At 58.1% G+C, this 15,926-nt stretch overlaps 2 protein-coding genes across 6 annotated transcripts; one reads left to right on the top strand and one right to left on the bottom strand.

The window, feature by feature from the left end:
- The first annotated feature begins 2,213 nt into the window (after window positions 1-2,213).
- Window positions 2,214-12,831, top strand: LOC115602435 (alpha-1,6-mannosyl-glycoprotein 4-beta-N-acetylglucosaminyltransferase-like). Of its 3 annotated transcripts, XM_030473583.2 has the most exons (5): window positions 2,214-2,950; window positions 5,752-5,876; window positions 6,132-6,279; window positions 7,218-8,395; window positions 9,248-12,831. In XM_030473583.2, exons 2-4 carry the CDS (start codon window positions 5,772-5,774, stop codon window positions 8,360-8,362), a joined length of 1,398 nt encoding a protein of 465 aa, XP_030329443.1. In that variant the 5' UTR covers window positions 2,214-2,950; window positions 5,752-5,771; the 3' UTR covers window positions 8,363-8,395; window positions 9,248-12,831. The 3 variants fall into 3 exon arrangements, with proteins under 3 accessions (XP_030329443.1, XP_030329442.1, XP_030329444.1); XM_030473582.1 differs by lacking the exon at window positions 9,248-12,831 and having other exon boundaries at window positions 7,218-8,471; XM_030473584.1 differs by lacking the exons at window positions 2,214-2,950; window positions 5,752-5,876; window positions 9,248-12,831 and having other exon boundaries at window positions 6,225-6,279; window positions 6,702-8,471.
- Window positions 9,222-14,838, bottom strand: TMEM9 (transmembrane protein 9). Of its 3 annotated transcripts, XM_030473590.1 has the most exons (6): window positions 14,760-14,838; window positions 12,147-12,248; window positions 11,699-11,790; window positions 11,161-11,269; window positions 10,561-10,692; window positions 9,222-10,412 (listed from the first exon to the last, which is right to left on the bottom strand). In XM_030473590.1, exons 2-6 carry the CDS (start codon window positions 12,240-12,242, stop codon window positions 10,263-10,265), a joined length of 579 nt encoding a protein of 192 aa, XP_030329450.1. In that variant the 5' UTR covers window positions 12,243-12,248; window positions 14,760-14,838; the 3' UTR covers window positions 9,222-10,262. The 3 variants fall into 3 exon arrangements, with proteins under 3 accessions (XP_030329450.1, XP_030329451.1, XP_030329449.1); XM_030473591.1 differs by having other exon boundaries at window positions 12,147-14,808; XM_030473589.2 differs by lacking the exons at window positions 9,222-10,412; window positions 10,561-10,692; window positions 14,760-14,838 and having other exon boundaries at window positions 10,940-11,269; window positions 12,147-12,452.
- Between the last annotated feature and the right edge of the window lie 1,088 nt (window positions 14,839-15,926).

The following is a 15,926-nucleotide window of genomic DNA, read 5'->3' as shown; positions in this document are numbered from 1 at the left end:
AGCAGTGGCAGGCAGAGGAGGAAGTGCAGTGTGGGTGAGCCACAGCAGCAATAGGAACCCTGGGCTGGGTTTTGCTGCCTGCCCATCCTTAGCTCCTCGGTCCTGTTCCTCATCAGATGTTGCCTCAAGCAGGAGTCACTGAGTGGTTTCCCATGTATGATGTTTAGTGAAGCTTCTGGAAGGAGGGAGTTCTCCATCCCAGTTTGAAGTTAGCATACAAACACCCCATGATGCTGCATAGGTGCCCACGAGGAGTTCCTTACATGTGCCTCTGCTGCTCTGTAAGTCACCACCGAGGACCCAAACTTGGATCTACACTTGAGGCTCTGCCATGTTGACTTCAAACATACTTGGGAAAACTCTGTCCTTACAGTTCCCCTTTTCACTGCTGCTGAACTTGTGTTGGTGCTAACAGGTAAGTTTTGGAACAAGATTAGTTGAAGTAGAGATAAGGGCAATAAAAACATGCTGTGACTGTGATAACAAAGCTGGTTCCTGTGATAGCAGAGCCTGGCCTGAGCTGCATTTGCCTTTGTGGTGCAGGAGAGGAAGGGCAGCAGGTTAGTGCTGGAGCTGCGTGGAGGCTGCAGCTGAGGTGCTCCATGTGGGTGCTGTGCAGGAGGAAACTGCTCCGGGGCACTGGGTGAGTAACAGTCATGTTCCTGTGATGGGGTTAAATGCTGCTGAACTTTGTGACAAGTCCTCAGGGCTCACATGGTGGAGTCTCTCCGCTTCTGTTTAGTGAGTGAAGCAGCATGAGCTGCACAGTTGCCTTTTGTCTTGGCCTGGGGGCTCTTTTTGGCTGGTGTAGGCTCTCCTGGGGAGGTTTCTGTCGATCAGAGCCTGTTTTCTGCAGAACCCGAGGTGCTTTGAAGTGCCTTTGAAGGTGTTTTCCACTACAGACCCTGAAACCTGTTTTGCACCATGTGCCTGGTGATCACTGCTTGGGCTTGCAGAAGACAAGGGTACACAGAGGGTGGAGGCAGAAGTATTTGCTTCCCAGCCAGGGCTGAGCAGGAGGACGGAGCAGGCTGGTGTCCATCAGAAGCTCTGCCTTGTGCTTTGCTCTTGCTCCAGTGAAGAAATCCAGAGCAAATCCTGGGGCTGTGTGTTTGTGATGTGTGAGAGCAGGAACGTTCGCATCAGGCCTATGGCGTTGTCAAGGACATGCCCCATGCTCTAGGGCAGAGGTGCTCCAGCAGCCCCAGCTCCGGATGGTGAGTGGTGGCTCTCAGCCCCACCACTCCCTGGGCAGGTCTGGGTGGAAAGGGTAAAGCAGAAAGCTGGTGGATGGGATGTTTCCTGCTGGTTCCAAGTAAGGCTGTTTAAACACAGAGAGGTGCCCCCGACCCACAGAGGTGCCTCTCCCCTGACAGCCTTTCTCCAACCTGAAATGTATAAAATGAAGAACGATTTTGTGATCTCTTTCTTTGCAAGTAGCAGACCTTGTGATGGCCCCGGAGCCAGAGCTGGAGCCGTGCTGAGCACTGGCAGGGATTGGGAACTCCTGTGGTCCGTGTGGGGAGGCCAGCGAGGCGGCAGGGATGCTGCAGAGGTTGGGCTCTGCTTGCTGCAGGGCACCATGTTTCCCCTTCCTCCCTTCCCTGGAGCATGGGAACCCCACGTTGAGGTTTGCTCGGTGATGTGGGTGACTCCTGGCCAGAGCTCAGCCCAAGCAGGGGGTCCCACCTTCTGTCCCCCAAGCGCAGCCTCTCTTGAAGGCTGTTCCCTGTTCCCTAGGGCTGGGGGGCAGTGAGGCTCTGGTTCAACTGCTCTCCATGGCCCCTGCCAGGGCTCCAGGCAGGAGCAGCTGCTATTTGCTGTCGGATAATCGCTCTTTCCCATAGGATGTGACTCAGAAGGATTCTCGTGGTGTGGAAATGGAGCCCTGCTGCTCTCCCTGCTGTGTGGGGCCCTGTTTTACCTCCGCTTTGTCCTGCTCAGGCTCCTGAATAATGGAAGGGCTGTAAGCAGATCTGGCCAGCTCTCCGGTTTCCCCAAGGGAATCATGGAAGCTTGGTCCCACCCTGGCCTCCCCCTGCCCCTTGCCTTGCTGGGGATCCAGTGTCAGACAGGGCTGGGTGCTGTGGGGAAGGTGGCTGGTACCTGCCGTGGGTCCCTTGTCCCTGTCCCACCCCAGTGCTTGCTCCAGCCCCAGATGGGGGGATCCAAGACCCCACTGTGGTGGGCACCGGGGGCTGTGTCTTGGCTGCGGATTCCTTTCCCGCTTTGGGCAGGCCCATGGATGTGACTGGAGAGGGGCAAATCCTGCCCTGAGATGGCATGTGGGGACCCCGGGGGGATTCTGCTGCACCCCGTGTCAGTGCGGTGTGTTCCCCAAAGGGCAGGGCTCTGCAGCGGGGCTGCCTGCTGCACCCATAGGTCCCATAGGGGATCCCAGGGCTGCCCTGGGCACCGTGGCCCCAACCCTCCCCTTCCTTCCTGAGCGAGCAGGAAGCACCGAGCTCCGGTTCCTGCAGCTGCTGCCGGTCGTTTCCATATCCCCCATGAGCCCTGAGCCCCACATCCCATCCTTGCCATGTGCAGTCACTGCTGGGTTGGATCCCAGCTCCCTTGATTGTCCTGGTGTCACCCAGCCCCTGTCTGGGTGCAAATACAGGCCTTGGTGTCCCCATTGAGCTCCTGGGACCCCGTAGGGGCAGAGCCACCAGCATCTCGTGATGGGAATTTGAGGATTTAAACATCAAACACCGTGGGAACGGGGAAAGCCAGTGGATTTGGGAGCCTGCGGATGCCTTTTCCTCTCCTTCCCAGTGCCATTACCTGCTTCCTGCTGTACCTTATCTCTCCACAGCCACCTCTGTCCTCACAGGCTTGTCTGAGCCCAGCAGTTCCATCTGAGTCCGCAGCGAGCAGCCGGGGCTGGAGGGTGTCCCGGGGAATTGGTAGGAGACGGAGCCTGGGAAGAGACATTGGTGCCCTTCCGAAGGTAGGAGAGCTCCAGGCCAGCGAGGAGAGCAGGGAAATGGGATCCACACTTTGTGTGGATAACTGGGGAGGATGGGATGAAGGGAAGGGTTTTCCTCTCTGGACGCTGTGGGTGTTGCTGTGTTGGAGGGAGCTGAGGAGCGCCTGGCTCTGAGCTGGGTACAGGACGTGCTGTTGGGTGACTCATGGGTGCTCCAGGGCCGTGTTCCCACTGCAGGTCCAGAGAAGGGAAGTGGTTGAGAGAAATGAGGCTCGGAGGGTGGAGGAGCAGGGGACAAGCTGGGCCATGGGAAGGGCTCACATTGGCTGGGGGGCTGGAAGGAGCTTTGTCCTCAGCCAGGGCTGCGATGCCCAATGCTCGAGCGAGGAGCTGGGGTGTGCGGGGTCCCCACCGGCATCCCGGGTGGGATCCTGCCAGCTCTGGGGGCTGCAGTTCTCAGCTTCTGCCAGCTCAGCACAAGGGCTGGAAAAGAGACGGAGCCAGAAAGACCCGACAGCTCCTTATCACCGGGCTCCCGGCGCGTTTCCACCTCGCTGCCGGCCAAGGGGCAGGTTTCCACCGGGGCCTGGAGGGTCGGATGCTGCCAGCGGGGACAGCGGGTGGCTGGACACAGCCGGTGCCGTCGCAAGGGGAGGCTGAGGCCGCCCGATCCCTCCCGCAGCGGGGCTGGGACCCTTCTCCCCATCGCACCCGGGTCCCCCCATCCCCGCGCGGGGCAGAGGCGGCGGCGGACGCTCCTCCTCTGCGGGAGGCCGGCGAGGGCCCGGGGTGGGGCTTTGCCGAGCGAGGAGCCGGAGCGTGGCCGCGCACCCCGTGAGTCTGCGCTGCCCCGAGGGGGGCCCCGGAGCGGCGGAGGTGCGGTGGGACGGGGCTGCACGGGGAGGGGTGCTGGGTGCGGGGCTGGGGGTCCCCCCGCGCTGTCAGCTCTGGGGACCGCATCACGCCCCATGTCCCCTTCTTGCCAAGCTGTCTGCAGAGCCCTCCCTGTGCTGCGGGAGACCTGGGTTGACCTAAAGCTTTGGCTGCCGGAGCCCTGCGCTACTGAAATGTGGCTTTTCCCCTCCTTCGTCCCTGTGGAGCAGGGACACCCGCAGAGCGTGGGGCTGAACAGCGCGATGTGCCCATCAGGGACACTGCTGCCGCCTCCTGCTCCAGCAAGCTGTGGTTTCTGGTGCTGGGTAACACCCTGCCCCGCACTGACCCTGGTGCAGGCGACCTGGCACTTACCCCGCTGGGTGATGCACAACCTTCTCCTGTGCCTCAGTTTCCCCCAGCATGGAAAAGGCGCTTTGGCAGCGGGACACTGAGCCCTGGTTGTTCCCTTCCTCCCCATGCAAGAGCCCCGCTCTGCCCAGTGCCGGAGGAAGCAGCCGGAGCCGCCTGCACACAGGGAGCATCCGGCCCTTTCCCAGGCCTCGTGGGACCGAGGTTGTGTATTTACTCTTTCCCCTTCCCCTCGCTGCTGGACTGACTCACGGCTGCTGCGTCACACAGCACGGTTGGCTGGGAGTCTCCCAATGAACCGGAGGAGTTTGGCTCCGGGTGAGGGGCTCTCGGCAGCTCTTGGTCACCAGCACAATGTACCCGCAGGGGGATGGCTTCTGGGGACAGCCCCAGTGGGGCGCGGAGCTGTGGGGAAGGTGCACAAGGTGCTGGGGCAGGAGCAAGGACATGGATGCTCCGTGGAGGCGGCAGGAGCCCAGAGGAAGCTGCAGCCCAGGGATGGTGCCGTAGTTGGGCCCTGGTTGTGCCCAGCTAACTGGGTTGCTTTGTTTCTCCATGGGGCTGTAACGAAAGGACAAGAGGTGGTGGGTTTAACCTGCCAGAGGGGAGATTGAGATGAGCTCTGAGGCAGAAGCTCTTCCCTGTGAGGGTGCTGAGGCGCTGGCACAGGGTGCCCAGAGAAGCTGTGGCTGCCCCATCCCTGGCAGTGTTCAAGGCCAGGTTGGACACAGGGGCTTGGAGCAACCTGCTCTAGTGGAAGGTGTCCCTGCCCGTGGCAGGGGGTTGGAACTGGATCAGCTTTAAGGTCCCTTCCAACACAAACCACTCAGTGATTGTATGATGTGAGGAGCAGCCCTGGGTGAAGCCCAGCCCTGGCTCAGGAGAGCTGGCAGCTTCCCCCGTAGTTTATTGCATGGCTCGGAAGGACTTTACCTCTGCACATTTGCATTCAAAGATGCTTTGACCTGACGGGCAGATATGCTGTGAGCACATGGCTGGGGCTGTCCTGCTCCCTCCATCTCCAGTTTCTCCTCTTCCTGGTCATATTTATAATGGAAAAACCCCAGGTGAACACAGGAGCCTTTTAGCCTCCTGCCAAGCCCCTGCTGCAGGGTAAAACACCTCAAGGGCAGTGTGACTTCCTTGGAGGTGGCACTCCCCCGCCGTGGGGATGGATTCCTTGTCATACCAGGCACGGGACGGGGCAGGCAGGAGGGGCTGCAGGAGGTGCTTTGTCCTTGCGATGCAGGAAGAGCCTTTCCCAGGGCTTGGTGCCAAGTCCCAAGGTCTCGGTGACTGCTCCCGAGGTGCCACCCTGACCCAAAACCCCTCCCCGGGGTGCGTGTCGCCTGCGTTTTGCCTGCCCTCAGGTCCGGGTGCTGTGTGGGTGCTGCGGGGTGGGTTTCGTACCTGCCTGGGATGGGGTGTCCTGCCCCTGCCCACCAAAGGGGATGGTGCAGGGTGGTACCAACTGCTGCCCCTGGGTGCTCCGGGTGGAAGGGTCACCCCTGGGGTGCACCCAGGAGCTGTCCCACAGCCCCATGTGCCCTGACCTGATGTGCCCTTTCCTCGCATAGGTCTCAGTGTGCCCGGTGCTATGCGATGTTCCCTGAAGCGCTCCCTCACGGCTGCGCTCGCAGCCTCCTTCCTCCTCCTCCTCTTCCTCTATGGGGGCAGCCGGCAGGAACAGGATCCCCCAGAGGTGAGTCCCACACCAGTGATGTCCCACTGGCGCATCCTCCATCCCCGCCTGCCCCATATACACCCCAACCCCAGCTCTGCTCCCTGCCCTGCACCCTATCACCCTCACCCCAGCTCTGCCTTCTCCTCTCCCTGGGGTTGCCCAGGGCAGGAGGGGCTCCCCCTCCTCTCTGGGACCCCTGTTGTCGCTGCCCCTTGCTCACGCGTGTCCGTGGTGCTCTGGGGTCTGACCTGGCTGCCTGCGGCTCCCACCCAGGTGGAGCTCGGGGCCTTGGCCCCGGACATGGTCCTGCAGCTGCTGCAGCCGGAAGGAGCCCAGCGCATCCTCAGGGACACGGGCGGCCTCTCTGTGCTCCACAACGTCTCCTACCACCTCCTCGCTGGCTCCCTGTCACCCCACAAAAGTGAGTGTCCCTGGGACCCCGACCGAGCAGGGCTCTGGGGTTGCACATCCCAGCATGGACCTGCCCCATCACTGCTGCTGCCGGGCAGGGAGGGCCCTGCTCCAGCCTTTTTGGGGGTGGGACACACACCTGCCCATACCTGGTGACCTCCCCCCAGCCAACCTTCACTGCTCTGCTTGCGGAGATGGAGGGGTAGAGGAAGGTCCGTGTGCTCCAAGCATGGCCCATGCTTCTGCACATTGGGTCTGGGGTGACTGCAGGCGTTTGGGTTTCCCAGGACTCTGTTGGGAGGGTGGCTGAGATCCCCTCTCCCTGGGGTTGAGCTTCCTGCGCTCCAGTCAGGAAGGCGGAGATGGTGGGGCTGAACACCGGGACAACCACACAGCGTGGGAGATGTGGATCAAGCTCTTGGTCTGGTGCAGGAGGAGCACTTCACACACGAACACCTTGGGAAGGAGCCTGGGGCAGCCCCACCTGAGCCTGGGCTGAAACCAGAGGCCCAGTACGGGCCCGTGCTGCATAGAGAAGCTGCAGGGAAGCTGTGGGGAGAGCAGGGGGACATGCCATCCTGGTGAGGCCGTATCTCCATGAGGTTTGGAGTCGGGGAAGGATGTGCAGCCATTCCACAAAGCCATCCCTCCCCACACACTGTCTCTGCTCTGCTCCTCCCCGCGTTTGGCTTTTGTAAAGGTGTTTCCCCTCAAATATTTCTTCTTCAGAGGAGCCCTGGTTTCTCATCCTGTGCCCTCCCTGCCATTTGGGCACCTCCCAAGATGCTGGAGGCTTCAGCTTCAGAAAGGACCTAACCAGCCTTGACATGGGGCTATTAGTAGCATGGACATTGTGGGTTGGCCATGCAGAGGGCTTTTTGGAGTCCCCTCCCCGTGGCACATCCCAGGTCACCCCCAGCCTGCTAAAGCCCTTCCTTTGCCTTGCAGAATTCCTGGCGGTGGGATTGGCGTCGGTGCAACGGCCGCGTGGCTACTACCTCCCGGCCACGCTCCAGTCCCTCTTCAAGCAGTCAACAGAGGAGGAGCTGCAGGAGCTGGTGGTGGTGGTGCACTTGGCCGATGCAGACCCCAGATGGAACGTGCGTGTGGCCGCCAACATCGCCAGCAAGTTTGCTGAGCACATCCTCCTGGGCCGGCTCCTGCTGATCCACGCTCCCCACGAGTTCTACCCCACCCTGGAAGGCCTCAAGAGGAACTTCAATGACCCAGAGGAGCGGGTGAGGTTCAGGTCCAAGCAGAACGTGGACTACGCTTTCCTCCTCGCCTTCGCCGCCAACCTCTCCTCCTACTACCTGATGATCGAGGATGACGTGTGGTGCGCCAAGTCCTTCTTGACGGCCATCCGCAAGGCACTGGCTTCCCAGGAGGGCTCCAACTGGGCCACGCTGGAGTTCTCCAAGCTGGGCTATATCGGGAAGCTCTACCGCTCCAGTGACCTTCCTCGCCTGGCTCGCTTCCTCCTCCTCTTCTACCAGGAGATGCCCTGCGACTGGCTGCTGGTGCACTTCCGCCTCCTGCTCACCCAGAAGGATGTCATCCGCTTCAAGCCCTCCCTCTTCCAACACATGGGCCTCTACTCCTCCTTCCAGGGCACCATCAACCGGCTGGAGGATGACGAGTTCCAGGCTGATGCCATGGACCTTCCGGACAACCCTCCGGCAGCCTTGTTCACCAGCATGTCTGTCTTTGAGAACTACGAGCCCCTCAAGGCCTACAGCACAGCAGAGGGGTATTTCTGGGGGAAGGACCCCGCAGCCGGCAGCACCTTCTCCATCGTGTTCCAGCAGCCAGCCCGTGTCACCCGTGTGCGGGTGCGCACGGGCTCCGCCGAGCGCCGGGGTGACATCCTGCGCGCCGGGGTGCTGGAGCTGGGCCGGCGGCGCCGCCACGATGGCCGGGACTGCTCTGCTTACACCATGGTGGGCACCTTCGAGAAGGGGACCTGTGAGCGGCGGGGGCTGGAGAGGGGTGTCCCTGGGCCTGTGGAGTGTGTCAGGATCCGGGTGACCCGGGGCCAGAGCGAGTGGCTCATCATCCAGAGCATCGAGATCTGGACCATGGCGGGCACCTGACCATGGAGGAGGCAGGTTATCAACGTGGCTGCGGTTTGTACTCAGAGGTTCTTTGGTTTTCCCACTCCCTTTTTTTTTGGATAAGGAATTAAATTATTGGCTCCCGCTGGCGCCTGTCTCCGGAGGGATGCGGGATGGGAGCAGGAGCAGGGCCCCCAGGCTGTGCCTGCCTGTGGGGTGCCCCAGGAGCAGTGCAGGGTGAGGGGAGGAGCAGCAGCTCCATCAGGAACGATGGTGTAGGGGACAGAGGCGATCATCTGATGACCAAGCCACAGTTAACCCGGCAGTGCCACTTCCTGCAGCCTCTCCACACCATCCCCTCCCCACCTGACTTTCCTACCCCATCAACTCCTGATTTCTAACCTGCAGGTTTTCCTCTCTTATCCCATTTTCCAGCTGTTCCTGGGAGGGGTGGAGGGAACTGCTCTGCAAACCCCTCACCCTCCAGGATCAGGGGCCTAGGGCAAGAACCCGGCCACTGGTGGTCACCCATGTCCCAGTGCTGGTCAGGGGGCGCCGGCCACCAGATGGACCCATCGCACCAGCACAACAGCTCCCATCCAGCCCCCATCCTGCTGTTCAGACCCTTCCAACAGACTTTCCTCCTCTCGGGGCAGGGGGCTGCAGTTCCCAGGGACCACCCTGTGTCCACAGGGGATTCACACCGAGAAGGAAGGACAGGGAAAATGAGGCTTTTATAAGGGAGAGAAAGGTCCAACGATTGAGCCCATAGAACAAGGATGGGTAAAGCAAAACGTGACCCCGGTATGATGTGAAGCTGGAGAGCAGCCGCTCAGTGCTGGGAGCCCCAGACCTGCTGTGATGGGACCTTTCCCTGAAAAAAAAGCCAGCCAGGTAATAGGGTTTTGTCTGCATTTAATACAGAGATGCTACATGATGAACTCCAGCACCTTCCTGACGTTGTCAATGTTCTCAGTGGGACCAACATACACATGGCAGAATCACTTCAGTTTCCTCCACGCAGCCCAAGTCCAGTCAGAGCTTTTGGGAGTGCCTGGAGTAGCACAAGTGTCCCCTTCCCAGAGCCCCAAGACCCAGCGGAGTGTTTACAGTGCTCCTGCAGAGCCTTTGCCCAGGACACAAGTGCTCCTGACCATGCTGTGAGAGCACTGGTTACCAGTGTGGGTGCAATGGAAAACTTTCTCCCCAGTATGTTTTTATCTGCTGCTAAAGCAGGAAAAGATAAACATGTAAATCAACCTTTTACCTGTTGGTCTCTTACCTCTGAAGGTATTAATGGGTTTCGTGATCTTCTCCTGTGCAGAAACAAGCTGCAATCTCAGTTATGCTGGTGTAAATCTGGACAGACTCCACTGAAGAGAGTGGAAATCCACCCTGTTTACACTGGGTAAGCAGCTGACCCTGGGGAGGGAACCTTCTCCTCTTCCTTCCAGTGCAACACATTCATCTCAGCACCATGACACCCAGTTAACACCGGTGCAAGCTGGAAGAGGAGGAGGAGGCTTCTTTGTCATGGAGAAGCGCCACATAATTTATCCCGCAGAAAAATTATCCCACTATCTTTATCCCAGGAAGACTCAGCCGGCTTTCAACACTCTGTACAGAGACCCCTGTCTCCAGTACAGGGGTGGGATGATGGAGACTGGAGCTGCAGCGTCCGCTCGAGTGAGCCCCTGCATCCAACCATGTACATGCAGCCACGATGAGCACAGACCTCAGCCAGGCAAGGGGTCAGGAGCCTCTGGGCTGAGGGGTGAAGGGCAAGGGGACAAAACCATTTTGGTCTGTTGCTCTCCATGAAGATGGTAAATCAGAGAGGGTTAAAGCTTTCAAACACCAGAGTCCTGGAGGATGACCCGCTGTCCGTCTTGAACAGCGGAGCTGCCCTGTCTCTTGGGAAGTGGTGCTCAGCAAAGATCTAGCTCAGCATCTTGTGGCGGTCGAAAACTGTCTTCCTCTGCTCCTGCACTTGGCGCTTCCAGCGCTGCTGGGCCCCCTCCACCCTCTCCAGCACCGTGTTGGCTCTGGCCCCAGATGGGGTGGGGGCTGCGGCCAAGGAGCGAGCATCCTGCAGGGGAAAGAAACAATGAAGGAGACCAAGGCATGGGCACCCCCAACACAGGAGGTGGAAGGTGCTGGAGCGGGGCCAGAGAAGGGCAACGGAGCTGGTGAAGGGCCTGGAGCACAAGAAACATGCACCAGCAGCACAGCCTCACCTCATTCTCCTCCTCATTGTGCAGGGGCTGGGTATAAGCATCTGGCTTCCGGATCAGAGGGTCCACCAGCACAAGGAAAGCCATGTACAGCAGCAATGCCCCCACCACAGACAAGTAAATGATGATGATCACCTGCAGTCAAGGAGAGCAGAGAGGAAAAGAATCAGCATGTAGGTGAGAAGCAGCACAGAGACCAGGAAACTCCTTTCACAGCTGCCTCGGATGCTGGGTCTCCTCTCTCATTCTGATTTTGCTCACTAGAAAGTCCCCTGCACTTGCAGGAAGTGCTGATGAGATGTAAGGGCCGCAATGTGCTGCTCCTCCCCGCACTGTGCCAATGTGAAAGGAGCCCAAGATGTGTCCCTGCTCAGAGGTGCTTGTCGCTGTCACACATCCTCAGCAAGAAGCCTGGGCTCCCGTGCAGCCTGCTCCTCCCTGCCAGGAGCCCTCCTGGCCCGCACATGGTGCCCCTGGCATTACCACCATGGTTTTATTTTCCCTTCCTGAGCTCTCCTCCAGGCACCCACCAGTCTGGCTGTGCCTGGGCTGGTGTGGCATGGCACGAGAAGGAGCCAGCCATGGGGACAGAGCCACGATTACCTTGATGGTGGTGGTGCTGCGCTCCTCGTACTTGCACTCACACAGAAGGCAATAGGCCTCCACATCATTCCCTGGCACTGGCATTGGCTCCACAACGTGCAGGCAGTTGCTGCAACACAGAGAAACCAAAATCAGCAACAGGCCAAGATGAAAGCAATGCTCTGTGGAAGCACACTGGGGTGACTTTTCCTGTGTCCCAGCTTTCCCATCAGGCTGATAACACAGATCCAGGTTTGAGTTCCCTTCACAGCTCAGCTAATTCCTGGCACAGACCATCCAAGCAGGGATCTGGTCCATGTGAAAGGAACAGGAGGGTCCACCCTGTATCTGCTGAGAGCTGTGGCTTAAGGAATCACACCCCCAGATTCCTCAGTCTCTGTTCAAAAAGTGCTCCTTGCCTGGGTTGAACATCCCCTACCAAACCAGCTTCCACTGCAAATGCACAGGCAGGGAATCACTTCCCTAGCACCAGCTGGAGACTCGGGAGCATTGGTTTGCATGCACTGAACCCCTCAGGCTTGAACCCACACCAACTCACCAGTCCTTCTGTGACACATTCTTGTTGTAAATGTGGCCGCTGATGTTCCGGTACGGGGGGCAGATGCACTTGCAGCGGATGTCCTCCGAGCTCTGCAGAACAAGAGATGGTGTTAGTGAGCGAAGGTGCGGGTGCAGTTCTGCTGCCCTCAGCAAAACACTTTCCAAGAGGACCTCACACCACGTCTCTTCTTCCTGCGCTGCTGCTTTCACATCAAGAACTCCCCAGTTAAAGTGTCTGCCCGGACACGAGGTACTTTTCATACACATTATAAAACGCAAGCTCCAAAACACAGCAGAAGGCAGAGCAGAGGCCACTGCCATGAAAAACACACCTCAGCACTCCCTGTCTTTGCAAACTTCCACTGAAAACCAGTTGCTTCCCCACTGCTTTTGTTCCTGTTGCACTACACACACGGTTCAGCGTGTGTCTGAAGCAGGTCACTCACCTTGCTGGCTAGTGCCGGAGGAGGAAGTATGCAGCAGAGCAGCACCAGCAGCAGCACGGAGCTCGCACACCTCGGGCTGCACTGGGCAAACATCATGGAAGCCTGAGGAAACAGAAATTCACATCCAGGACAGAGGATCTCAACTGAATGCAGCCAGAAGGAGTTAACTGGAGCTTTCCTTTTATGGCCCACTTTGCCCAGGAAGTAGAAAATTATCCCTGAATCAAGGCTGATGCCAGTGAGAAACTCCTGGAAACACTTTACACAGATGCCAAGAAACACTCCCATCGAAAAAGCTTCCACCTCCTAGAGCCACACCTCCAAACTACAGCAGTCCTGCAGAAAGTATTGCTGATTCCCTCACAGAGTGACTTCTGCAAGTCCCCAATACCCTGTTGTGGTATTTTGCTGCTGACAGTTTTGCCCAGTAAAAGATACAGAAGCAGGAAAACCACAGACCAAGAGTGACCTGAAGAAGGACACTGGGGCCTCGCTGCTGTACTGCATAGTAAGTGTCAAATCATTCATCTTCTGGCACTCCAGTTGCGCTTGGAGTCAGCATATTTGCCTCTCTCATGAGCCATGAACTATGGGAAGGAGGTGGAATATTTACGGATTCCTAAACCTCCTCCTTTTCCCCAAAATATCTGTTCAGTAAAATTCTGATTTTTCACAACTCTTTCAAGCTGCTGGCTTGGTGAATTCATTGTATGCCTTTTGCTCCATATGCACAGATAAGGTTGTTCCAGAGATGTGTGTTTGCATGAATCCAAAGGAACATGAGCTCATTTTCTTTGCCACAAGAGCAGAGTTAGCCTCCACGAGGCTGCAGCCAGATGCGCAAGGGCAGCACAAAAGGCAGCTGATCCCAAGGTGGCACCATTCCTGGCACTCTGAAAAGCCACCTCAGCACAGCTTTATTCAGGGAAGGTAATAAACACCTTCATTAATCAGCTCTGTAGGGCACGGGTAATCCCACAGCCCACTCCAGGTTATTTTCTACTGGCTTGCATAATTCCATTAGTGTTTCCATCGCTGGAATATTCCACCACCGTTTGCTATACTCATGTCAACACTAAAAATGAGCGTTAGGGATTGCAAACACCAAGGTCCTCTCTCTTCTTTAAACAGAACACCAGCCACTTGTAAGAAGCGGATCTGCCAAACCCCAAGAAAATGCATTCCAGTCCTATCAGCTTATCGCAGGGTTTGTTAACCCTCTGCACCGCAGTCAGAACCCTCTTCAAACCAGGGTTCTTTCTTTGCAGACTATTTGCACACCAGGGTTTGAGCTCCTCATCAGAAATGCTGTGACATACCTGGGCTGTGCCGTGCACATTCCTCATTGTAAGTGGTTTTGGATTACTACTTGTTTTTTACTCAACAACGAGGTGTGTAGCTGGCATTTGGTTTTAGCCTGCTCAAGTGAATTCAGGTCATGCAAACAACTCAGGCATGTCATTTTTAATAAGAGCAGGGGGAAATGTGATCTATTACACCATCTTTATCAGCAACAAAAGAAAAACTTGAATGACTCCAAGACTCAAGACCACCCATCATGACCTGTAAAATACCAACAGCCATACAAAGGGCTGTTTATGCGTAGTTCTTTCCATGATTGACAACGTATGTTCAAAGGGGTGCTTGCACAAATGCCTTAAAACTCTTGTTTTGCAGACAATCAGCCAAGCTCACAGCAGCCATCTGTCTAAAAGCATCTGTACCTGGACCAAAACCCAACAGCACTGTGAATGATAGCGGGGGAGAGGGACCTGTGTGTGGTTATGGCCTTGGAGGGACTGAGGAGCATGGTAGCTCCCAGGTACGAGCCCCCCAAGGTGGCCCACAGCACACCTGCACCTTTCCCCTGGGAGCACCCACGATAAACTCTTCACCTTTAACAGAGAATCCCCGACTGGTTTGTGTTGGAATGGACCTTAAAGCTCACCCAGTTCCAACCCCCTGCCAGGGGCAGGGACACCTTCCACTAGAGCAGGTTGCTCCAAGCCCCTGTGTCCAACCTGGCCTTGAACACTGCCAGGGATGGGGCAGCCACAGCTTCTCTGGGCACCCTGTGCCAGCGCCTCAGCACCCTCACAGGGAAGAGCTTCTGCCTCAGAGCTCATCTCAATCTCCCCTCTGGCAGGTTAAAGCCATTTCCCTTGGCCTGTCCCTACATCACCTGTAGCCCTTCCAAGGCTGCATCTATGATGCTCCCATGCGCTGCCCATCCCCGGCCCGCCGCGGGCCCTGTGCTCTCCCCAGCCCCGACACCCAACCGCCCCGCTCGGAGCTTCCCCCGGCGGCGACCCCTCAATGCCCGCGCAAGGACAGCGGATCTCAGCGCTGCAGAGGCTTCCACGTCCCAGCTCCACCGCGCTCCAGGGGCCGGGCCTCCCGGGGTGCTCCCGGTTACCCCAGGCCGCTGCTGCCGCCACCGAGCGACCGACCACCGGGCTCCATCACAGCCACGGCCCGGGCCCCGGAGGGAGCAAGGCGGCGGGAAGGGCAGCAGGGAAGGGAAAAGGGGAAGCGGGGAAGGGATCGGAGGGAAGGGGCCGGGCCGGGCCGCGCCTCCCCTGAAGCCGCCCGGCGCAGCCGCCCCGGCCCTACCTGCCCCTGGACGCCGGCGCGACGCTCGCCACCACCGGCCCCGGCCCCTGCAAGCCCCGCCTTCGCCGCGGCTCCTTGCACGCTCATTGGTTATAGAGGGTGACGAGCAGTGACAGGCAGTGCCGAAGGCCAATCGGAAGGCAGGTAGCCCGAGGGGCAGGTTCTCACGCCCCGGGAGCTGGGGGGAGCCGGGCGGCAGCGCTGCGGCCGGGCGGCGGGAGGCGGAGCGCCCCGGGGCGGCTCCTGAGCCCGGTTCTCCCTCAGAGCAGCAGCGGGTTCCCTGCGCCTTTCGCACCAAAGGTGTTGCTGTGTCCATCAAAGGGCATTGTCGCCATCCGTGCCCTTAGTTGTGCTTTTTGGCTGATGTACGGTTATAAATGCTACTCGTGATCCTCTGGGATCAAAGGCCAGGGGTCTGCCATCAGTCTCTTGCATTATAGAATCATAGAATCATAGAATCGTAAGGGTTGGAAAGGACCTTAAGATCATCTAGTTCCAACCCCCCTGCCATGGGCAGGGACACCTTGCCCTAAACCATGTGGCTCAAGGCTCTGTCCAACCTGGCCTTGAACACCGCCAGGGATGGAGCATCCACAACCTCCCTGGGCAACCCATTCCAGTGCTTCACCACCCTCACTGTAAAGAACTTCTTCCTTATATCTAATCTAAACTTCCCCTGTTTAAGTTTGAACCCATTACCCCATGTCCTACCACTATAGTCCCTAAGGAAGAGTCCCTCCCCAGCATCCTTGTAGACCCCCTTCAGATACTGGAAGGCTGCTATGAGGTCACCACGCAGCCTTCTCTTCTCCAGGCTGAACAGCCCCAACTTTCTCAGCCTGTCATCATATGGGAGGTGCTCCAGCCCTCTTATCATCCTCGTGGCCCTCCTCTGGACTCGCTCCAACAGCTCCATGTCCTTTTTATGTTGAGGACACCAGAACTGCACACAGTACTCCAAGTGGGGTCTCACGAGAGCAGAGTAGAGGGGCAGGATCACCTCCTTCGACCTGCTGGTCACGCTTCTTTTGATGCAGCCCAGGATACGGTTGGCTTTCTGGGCTGCAAGCGCACACTGCCGGCTCATGTTAAGCTTCTCGTCAACCAACACCCCCAAGTCCTTTTCTGCAGGGCTGCTCTGAATCTCTTCTCTGCCCAGCCTGTAGC

The sequence above is a fragment of the Strigops habroptila genome, chromosome 18, assembly GCF_004027225.2.
Source record: "Strigops habroptila isolate Jane chromosome 18, bStrHab1.2.pri, whole genome shotgun sequence".
Lineage (NCBI taxonomy): Eukaryota > Metazoa > Chordata > Aves > Psittaciformes > Psittacidae > Strigops > Strigops habroptila.
This window is presented reverse-complemented; position numbering and strand designations above follow the sequence as displayed.

What these genes read in the sequence shown, in the direction of transcription:
- LOC115602435 (XM_030473583.2), top strand. Translation starts at nt 5,772, where the DNA reads ATGCGATGTTCCCTGAAGCGCTCCCTCACGGCTGCGCTCGCAGCCTCC. An exon ending in AGGAACAGGATCCCCCAGAG is followed by an intron (nt 5,877 to 6,131) that starts GTGAGTCCCACA and finishes GCTCCCACCCAG; the next exon opens with GTGGAGCTCGGGGCCTTGGC. An exon ending in CTCCCTGTCACCCCACAAAA is followed by an intron (nt 6,280 to 7,217) that starts GTGAGTGTCCCT and finishes TTTGCCTTGCAG; the next exon opens with AATTCCTGGCGGTGGGATTG.
- TMEM9 (XM_030473591.1), bottom strand. Translation starts at nt 12,434, where the DNA reads ATGGGAGTGTTTCTTGGCATCTGTGTAAAGTGTTTCCAGGAGTTTCTC. An exon ending in CTCCGGCACTAGCCAGCAAG is followed by an intron (nt 11,791 to 12,146) that starts GTGAGTGACCTG and finishes CTTGTTCTGCAG; the next exon opens with AGCTCGGAGGACATCCGCTG. An exon ending in AATGTGTCACAGAAGGACTG is followed by an intron (nt 11,270 to 11,698) that starts GTGAGTTGGTGT and finishes TCTGTGTTGCAG; the next exon opens with CAACTGCCTGCACGTTGTGG.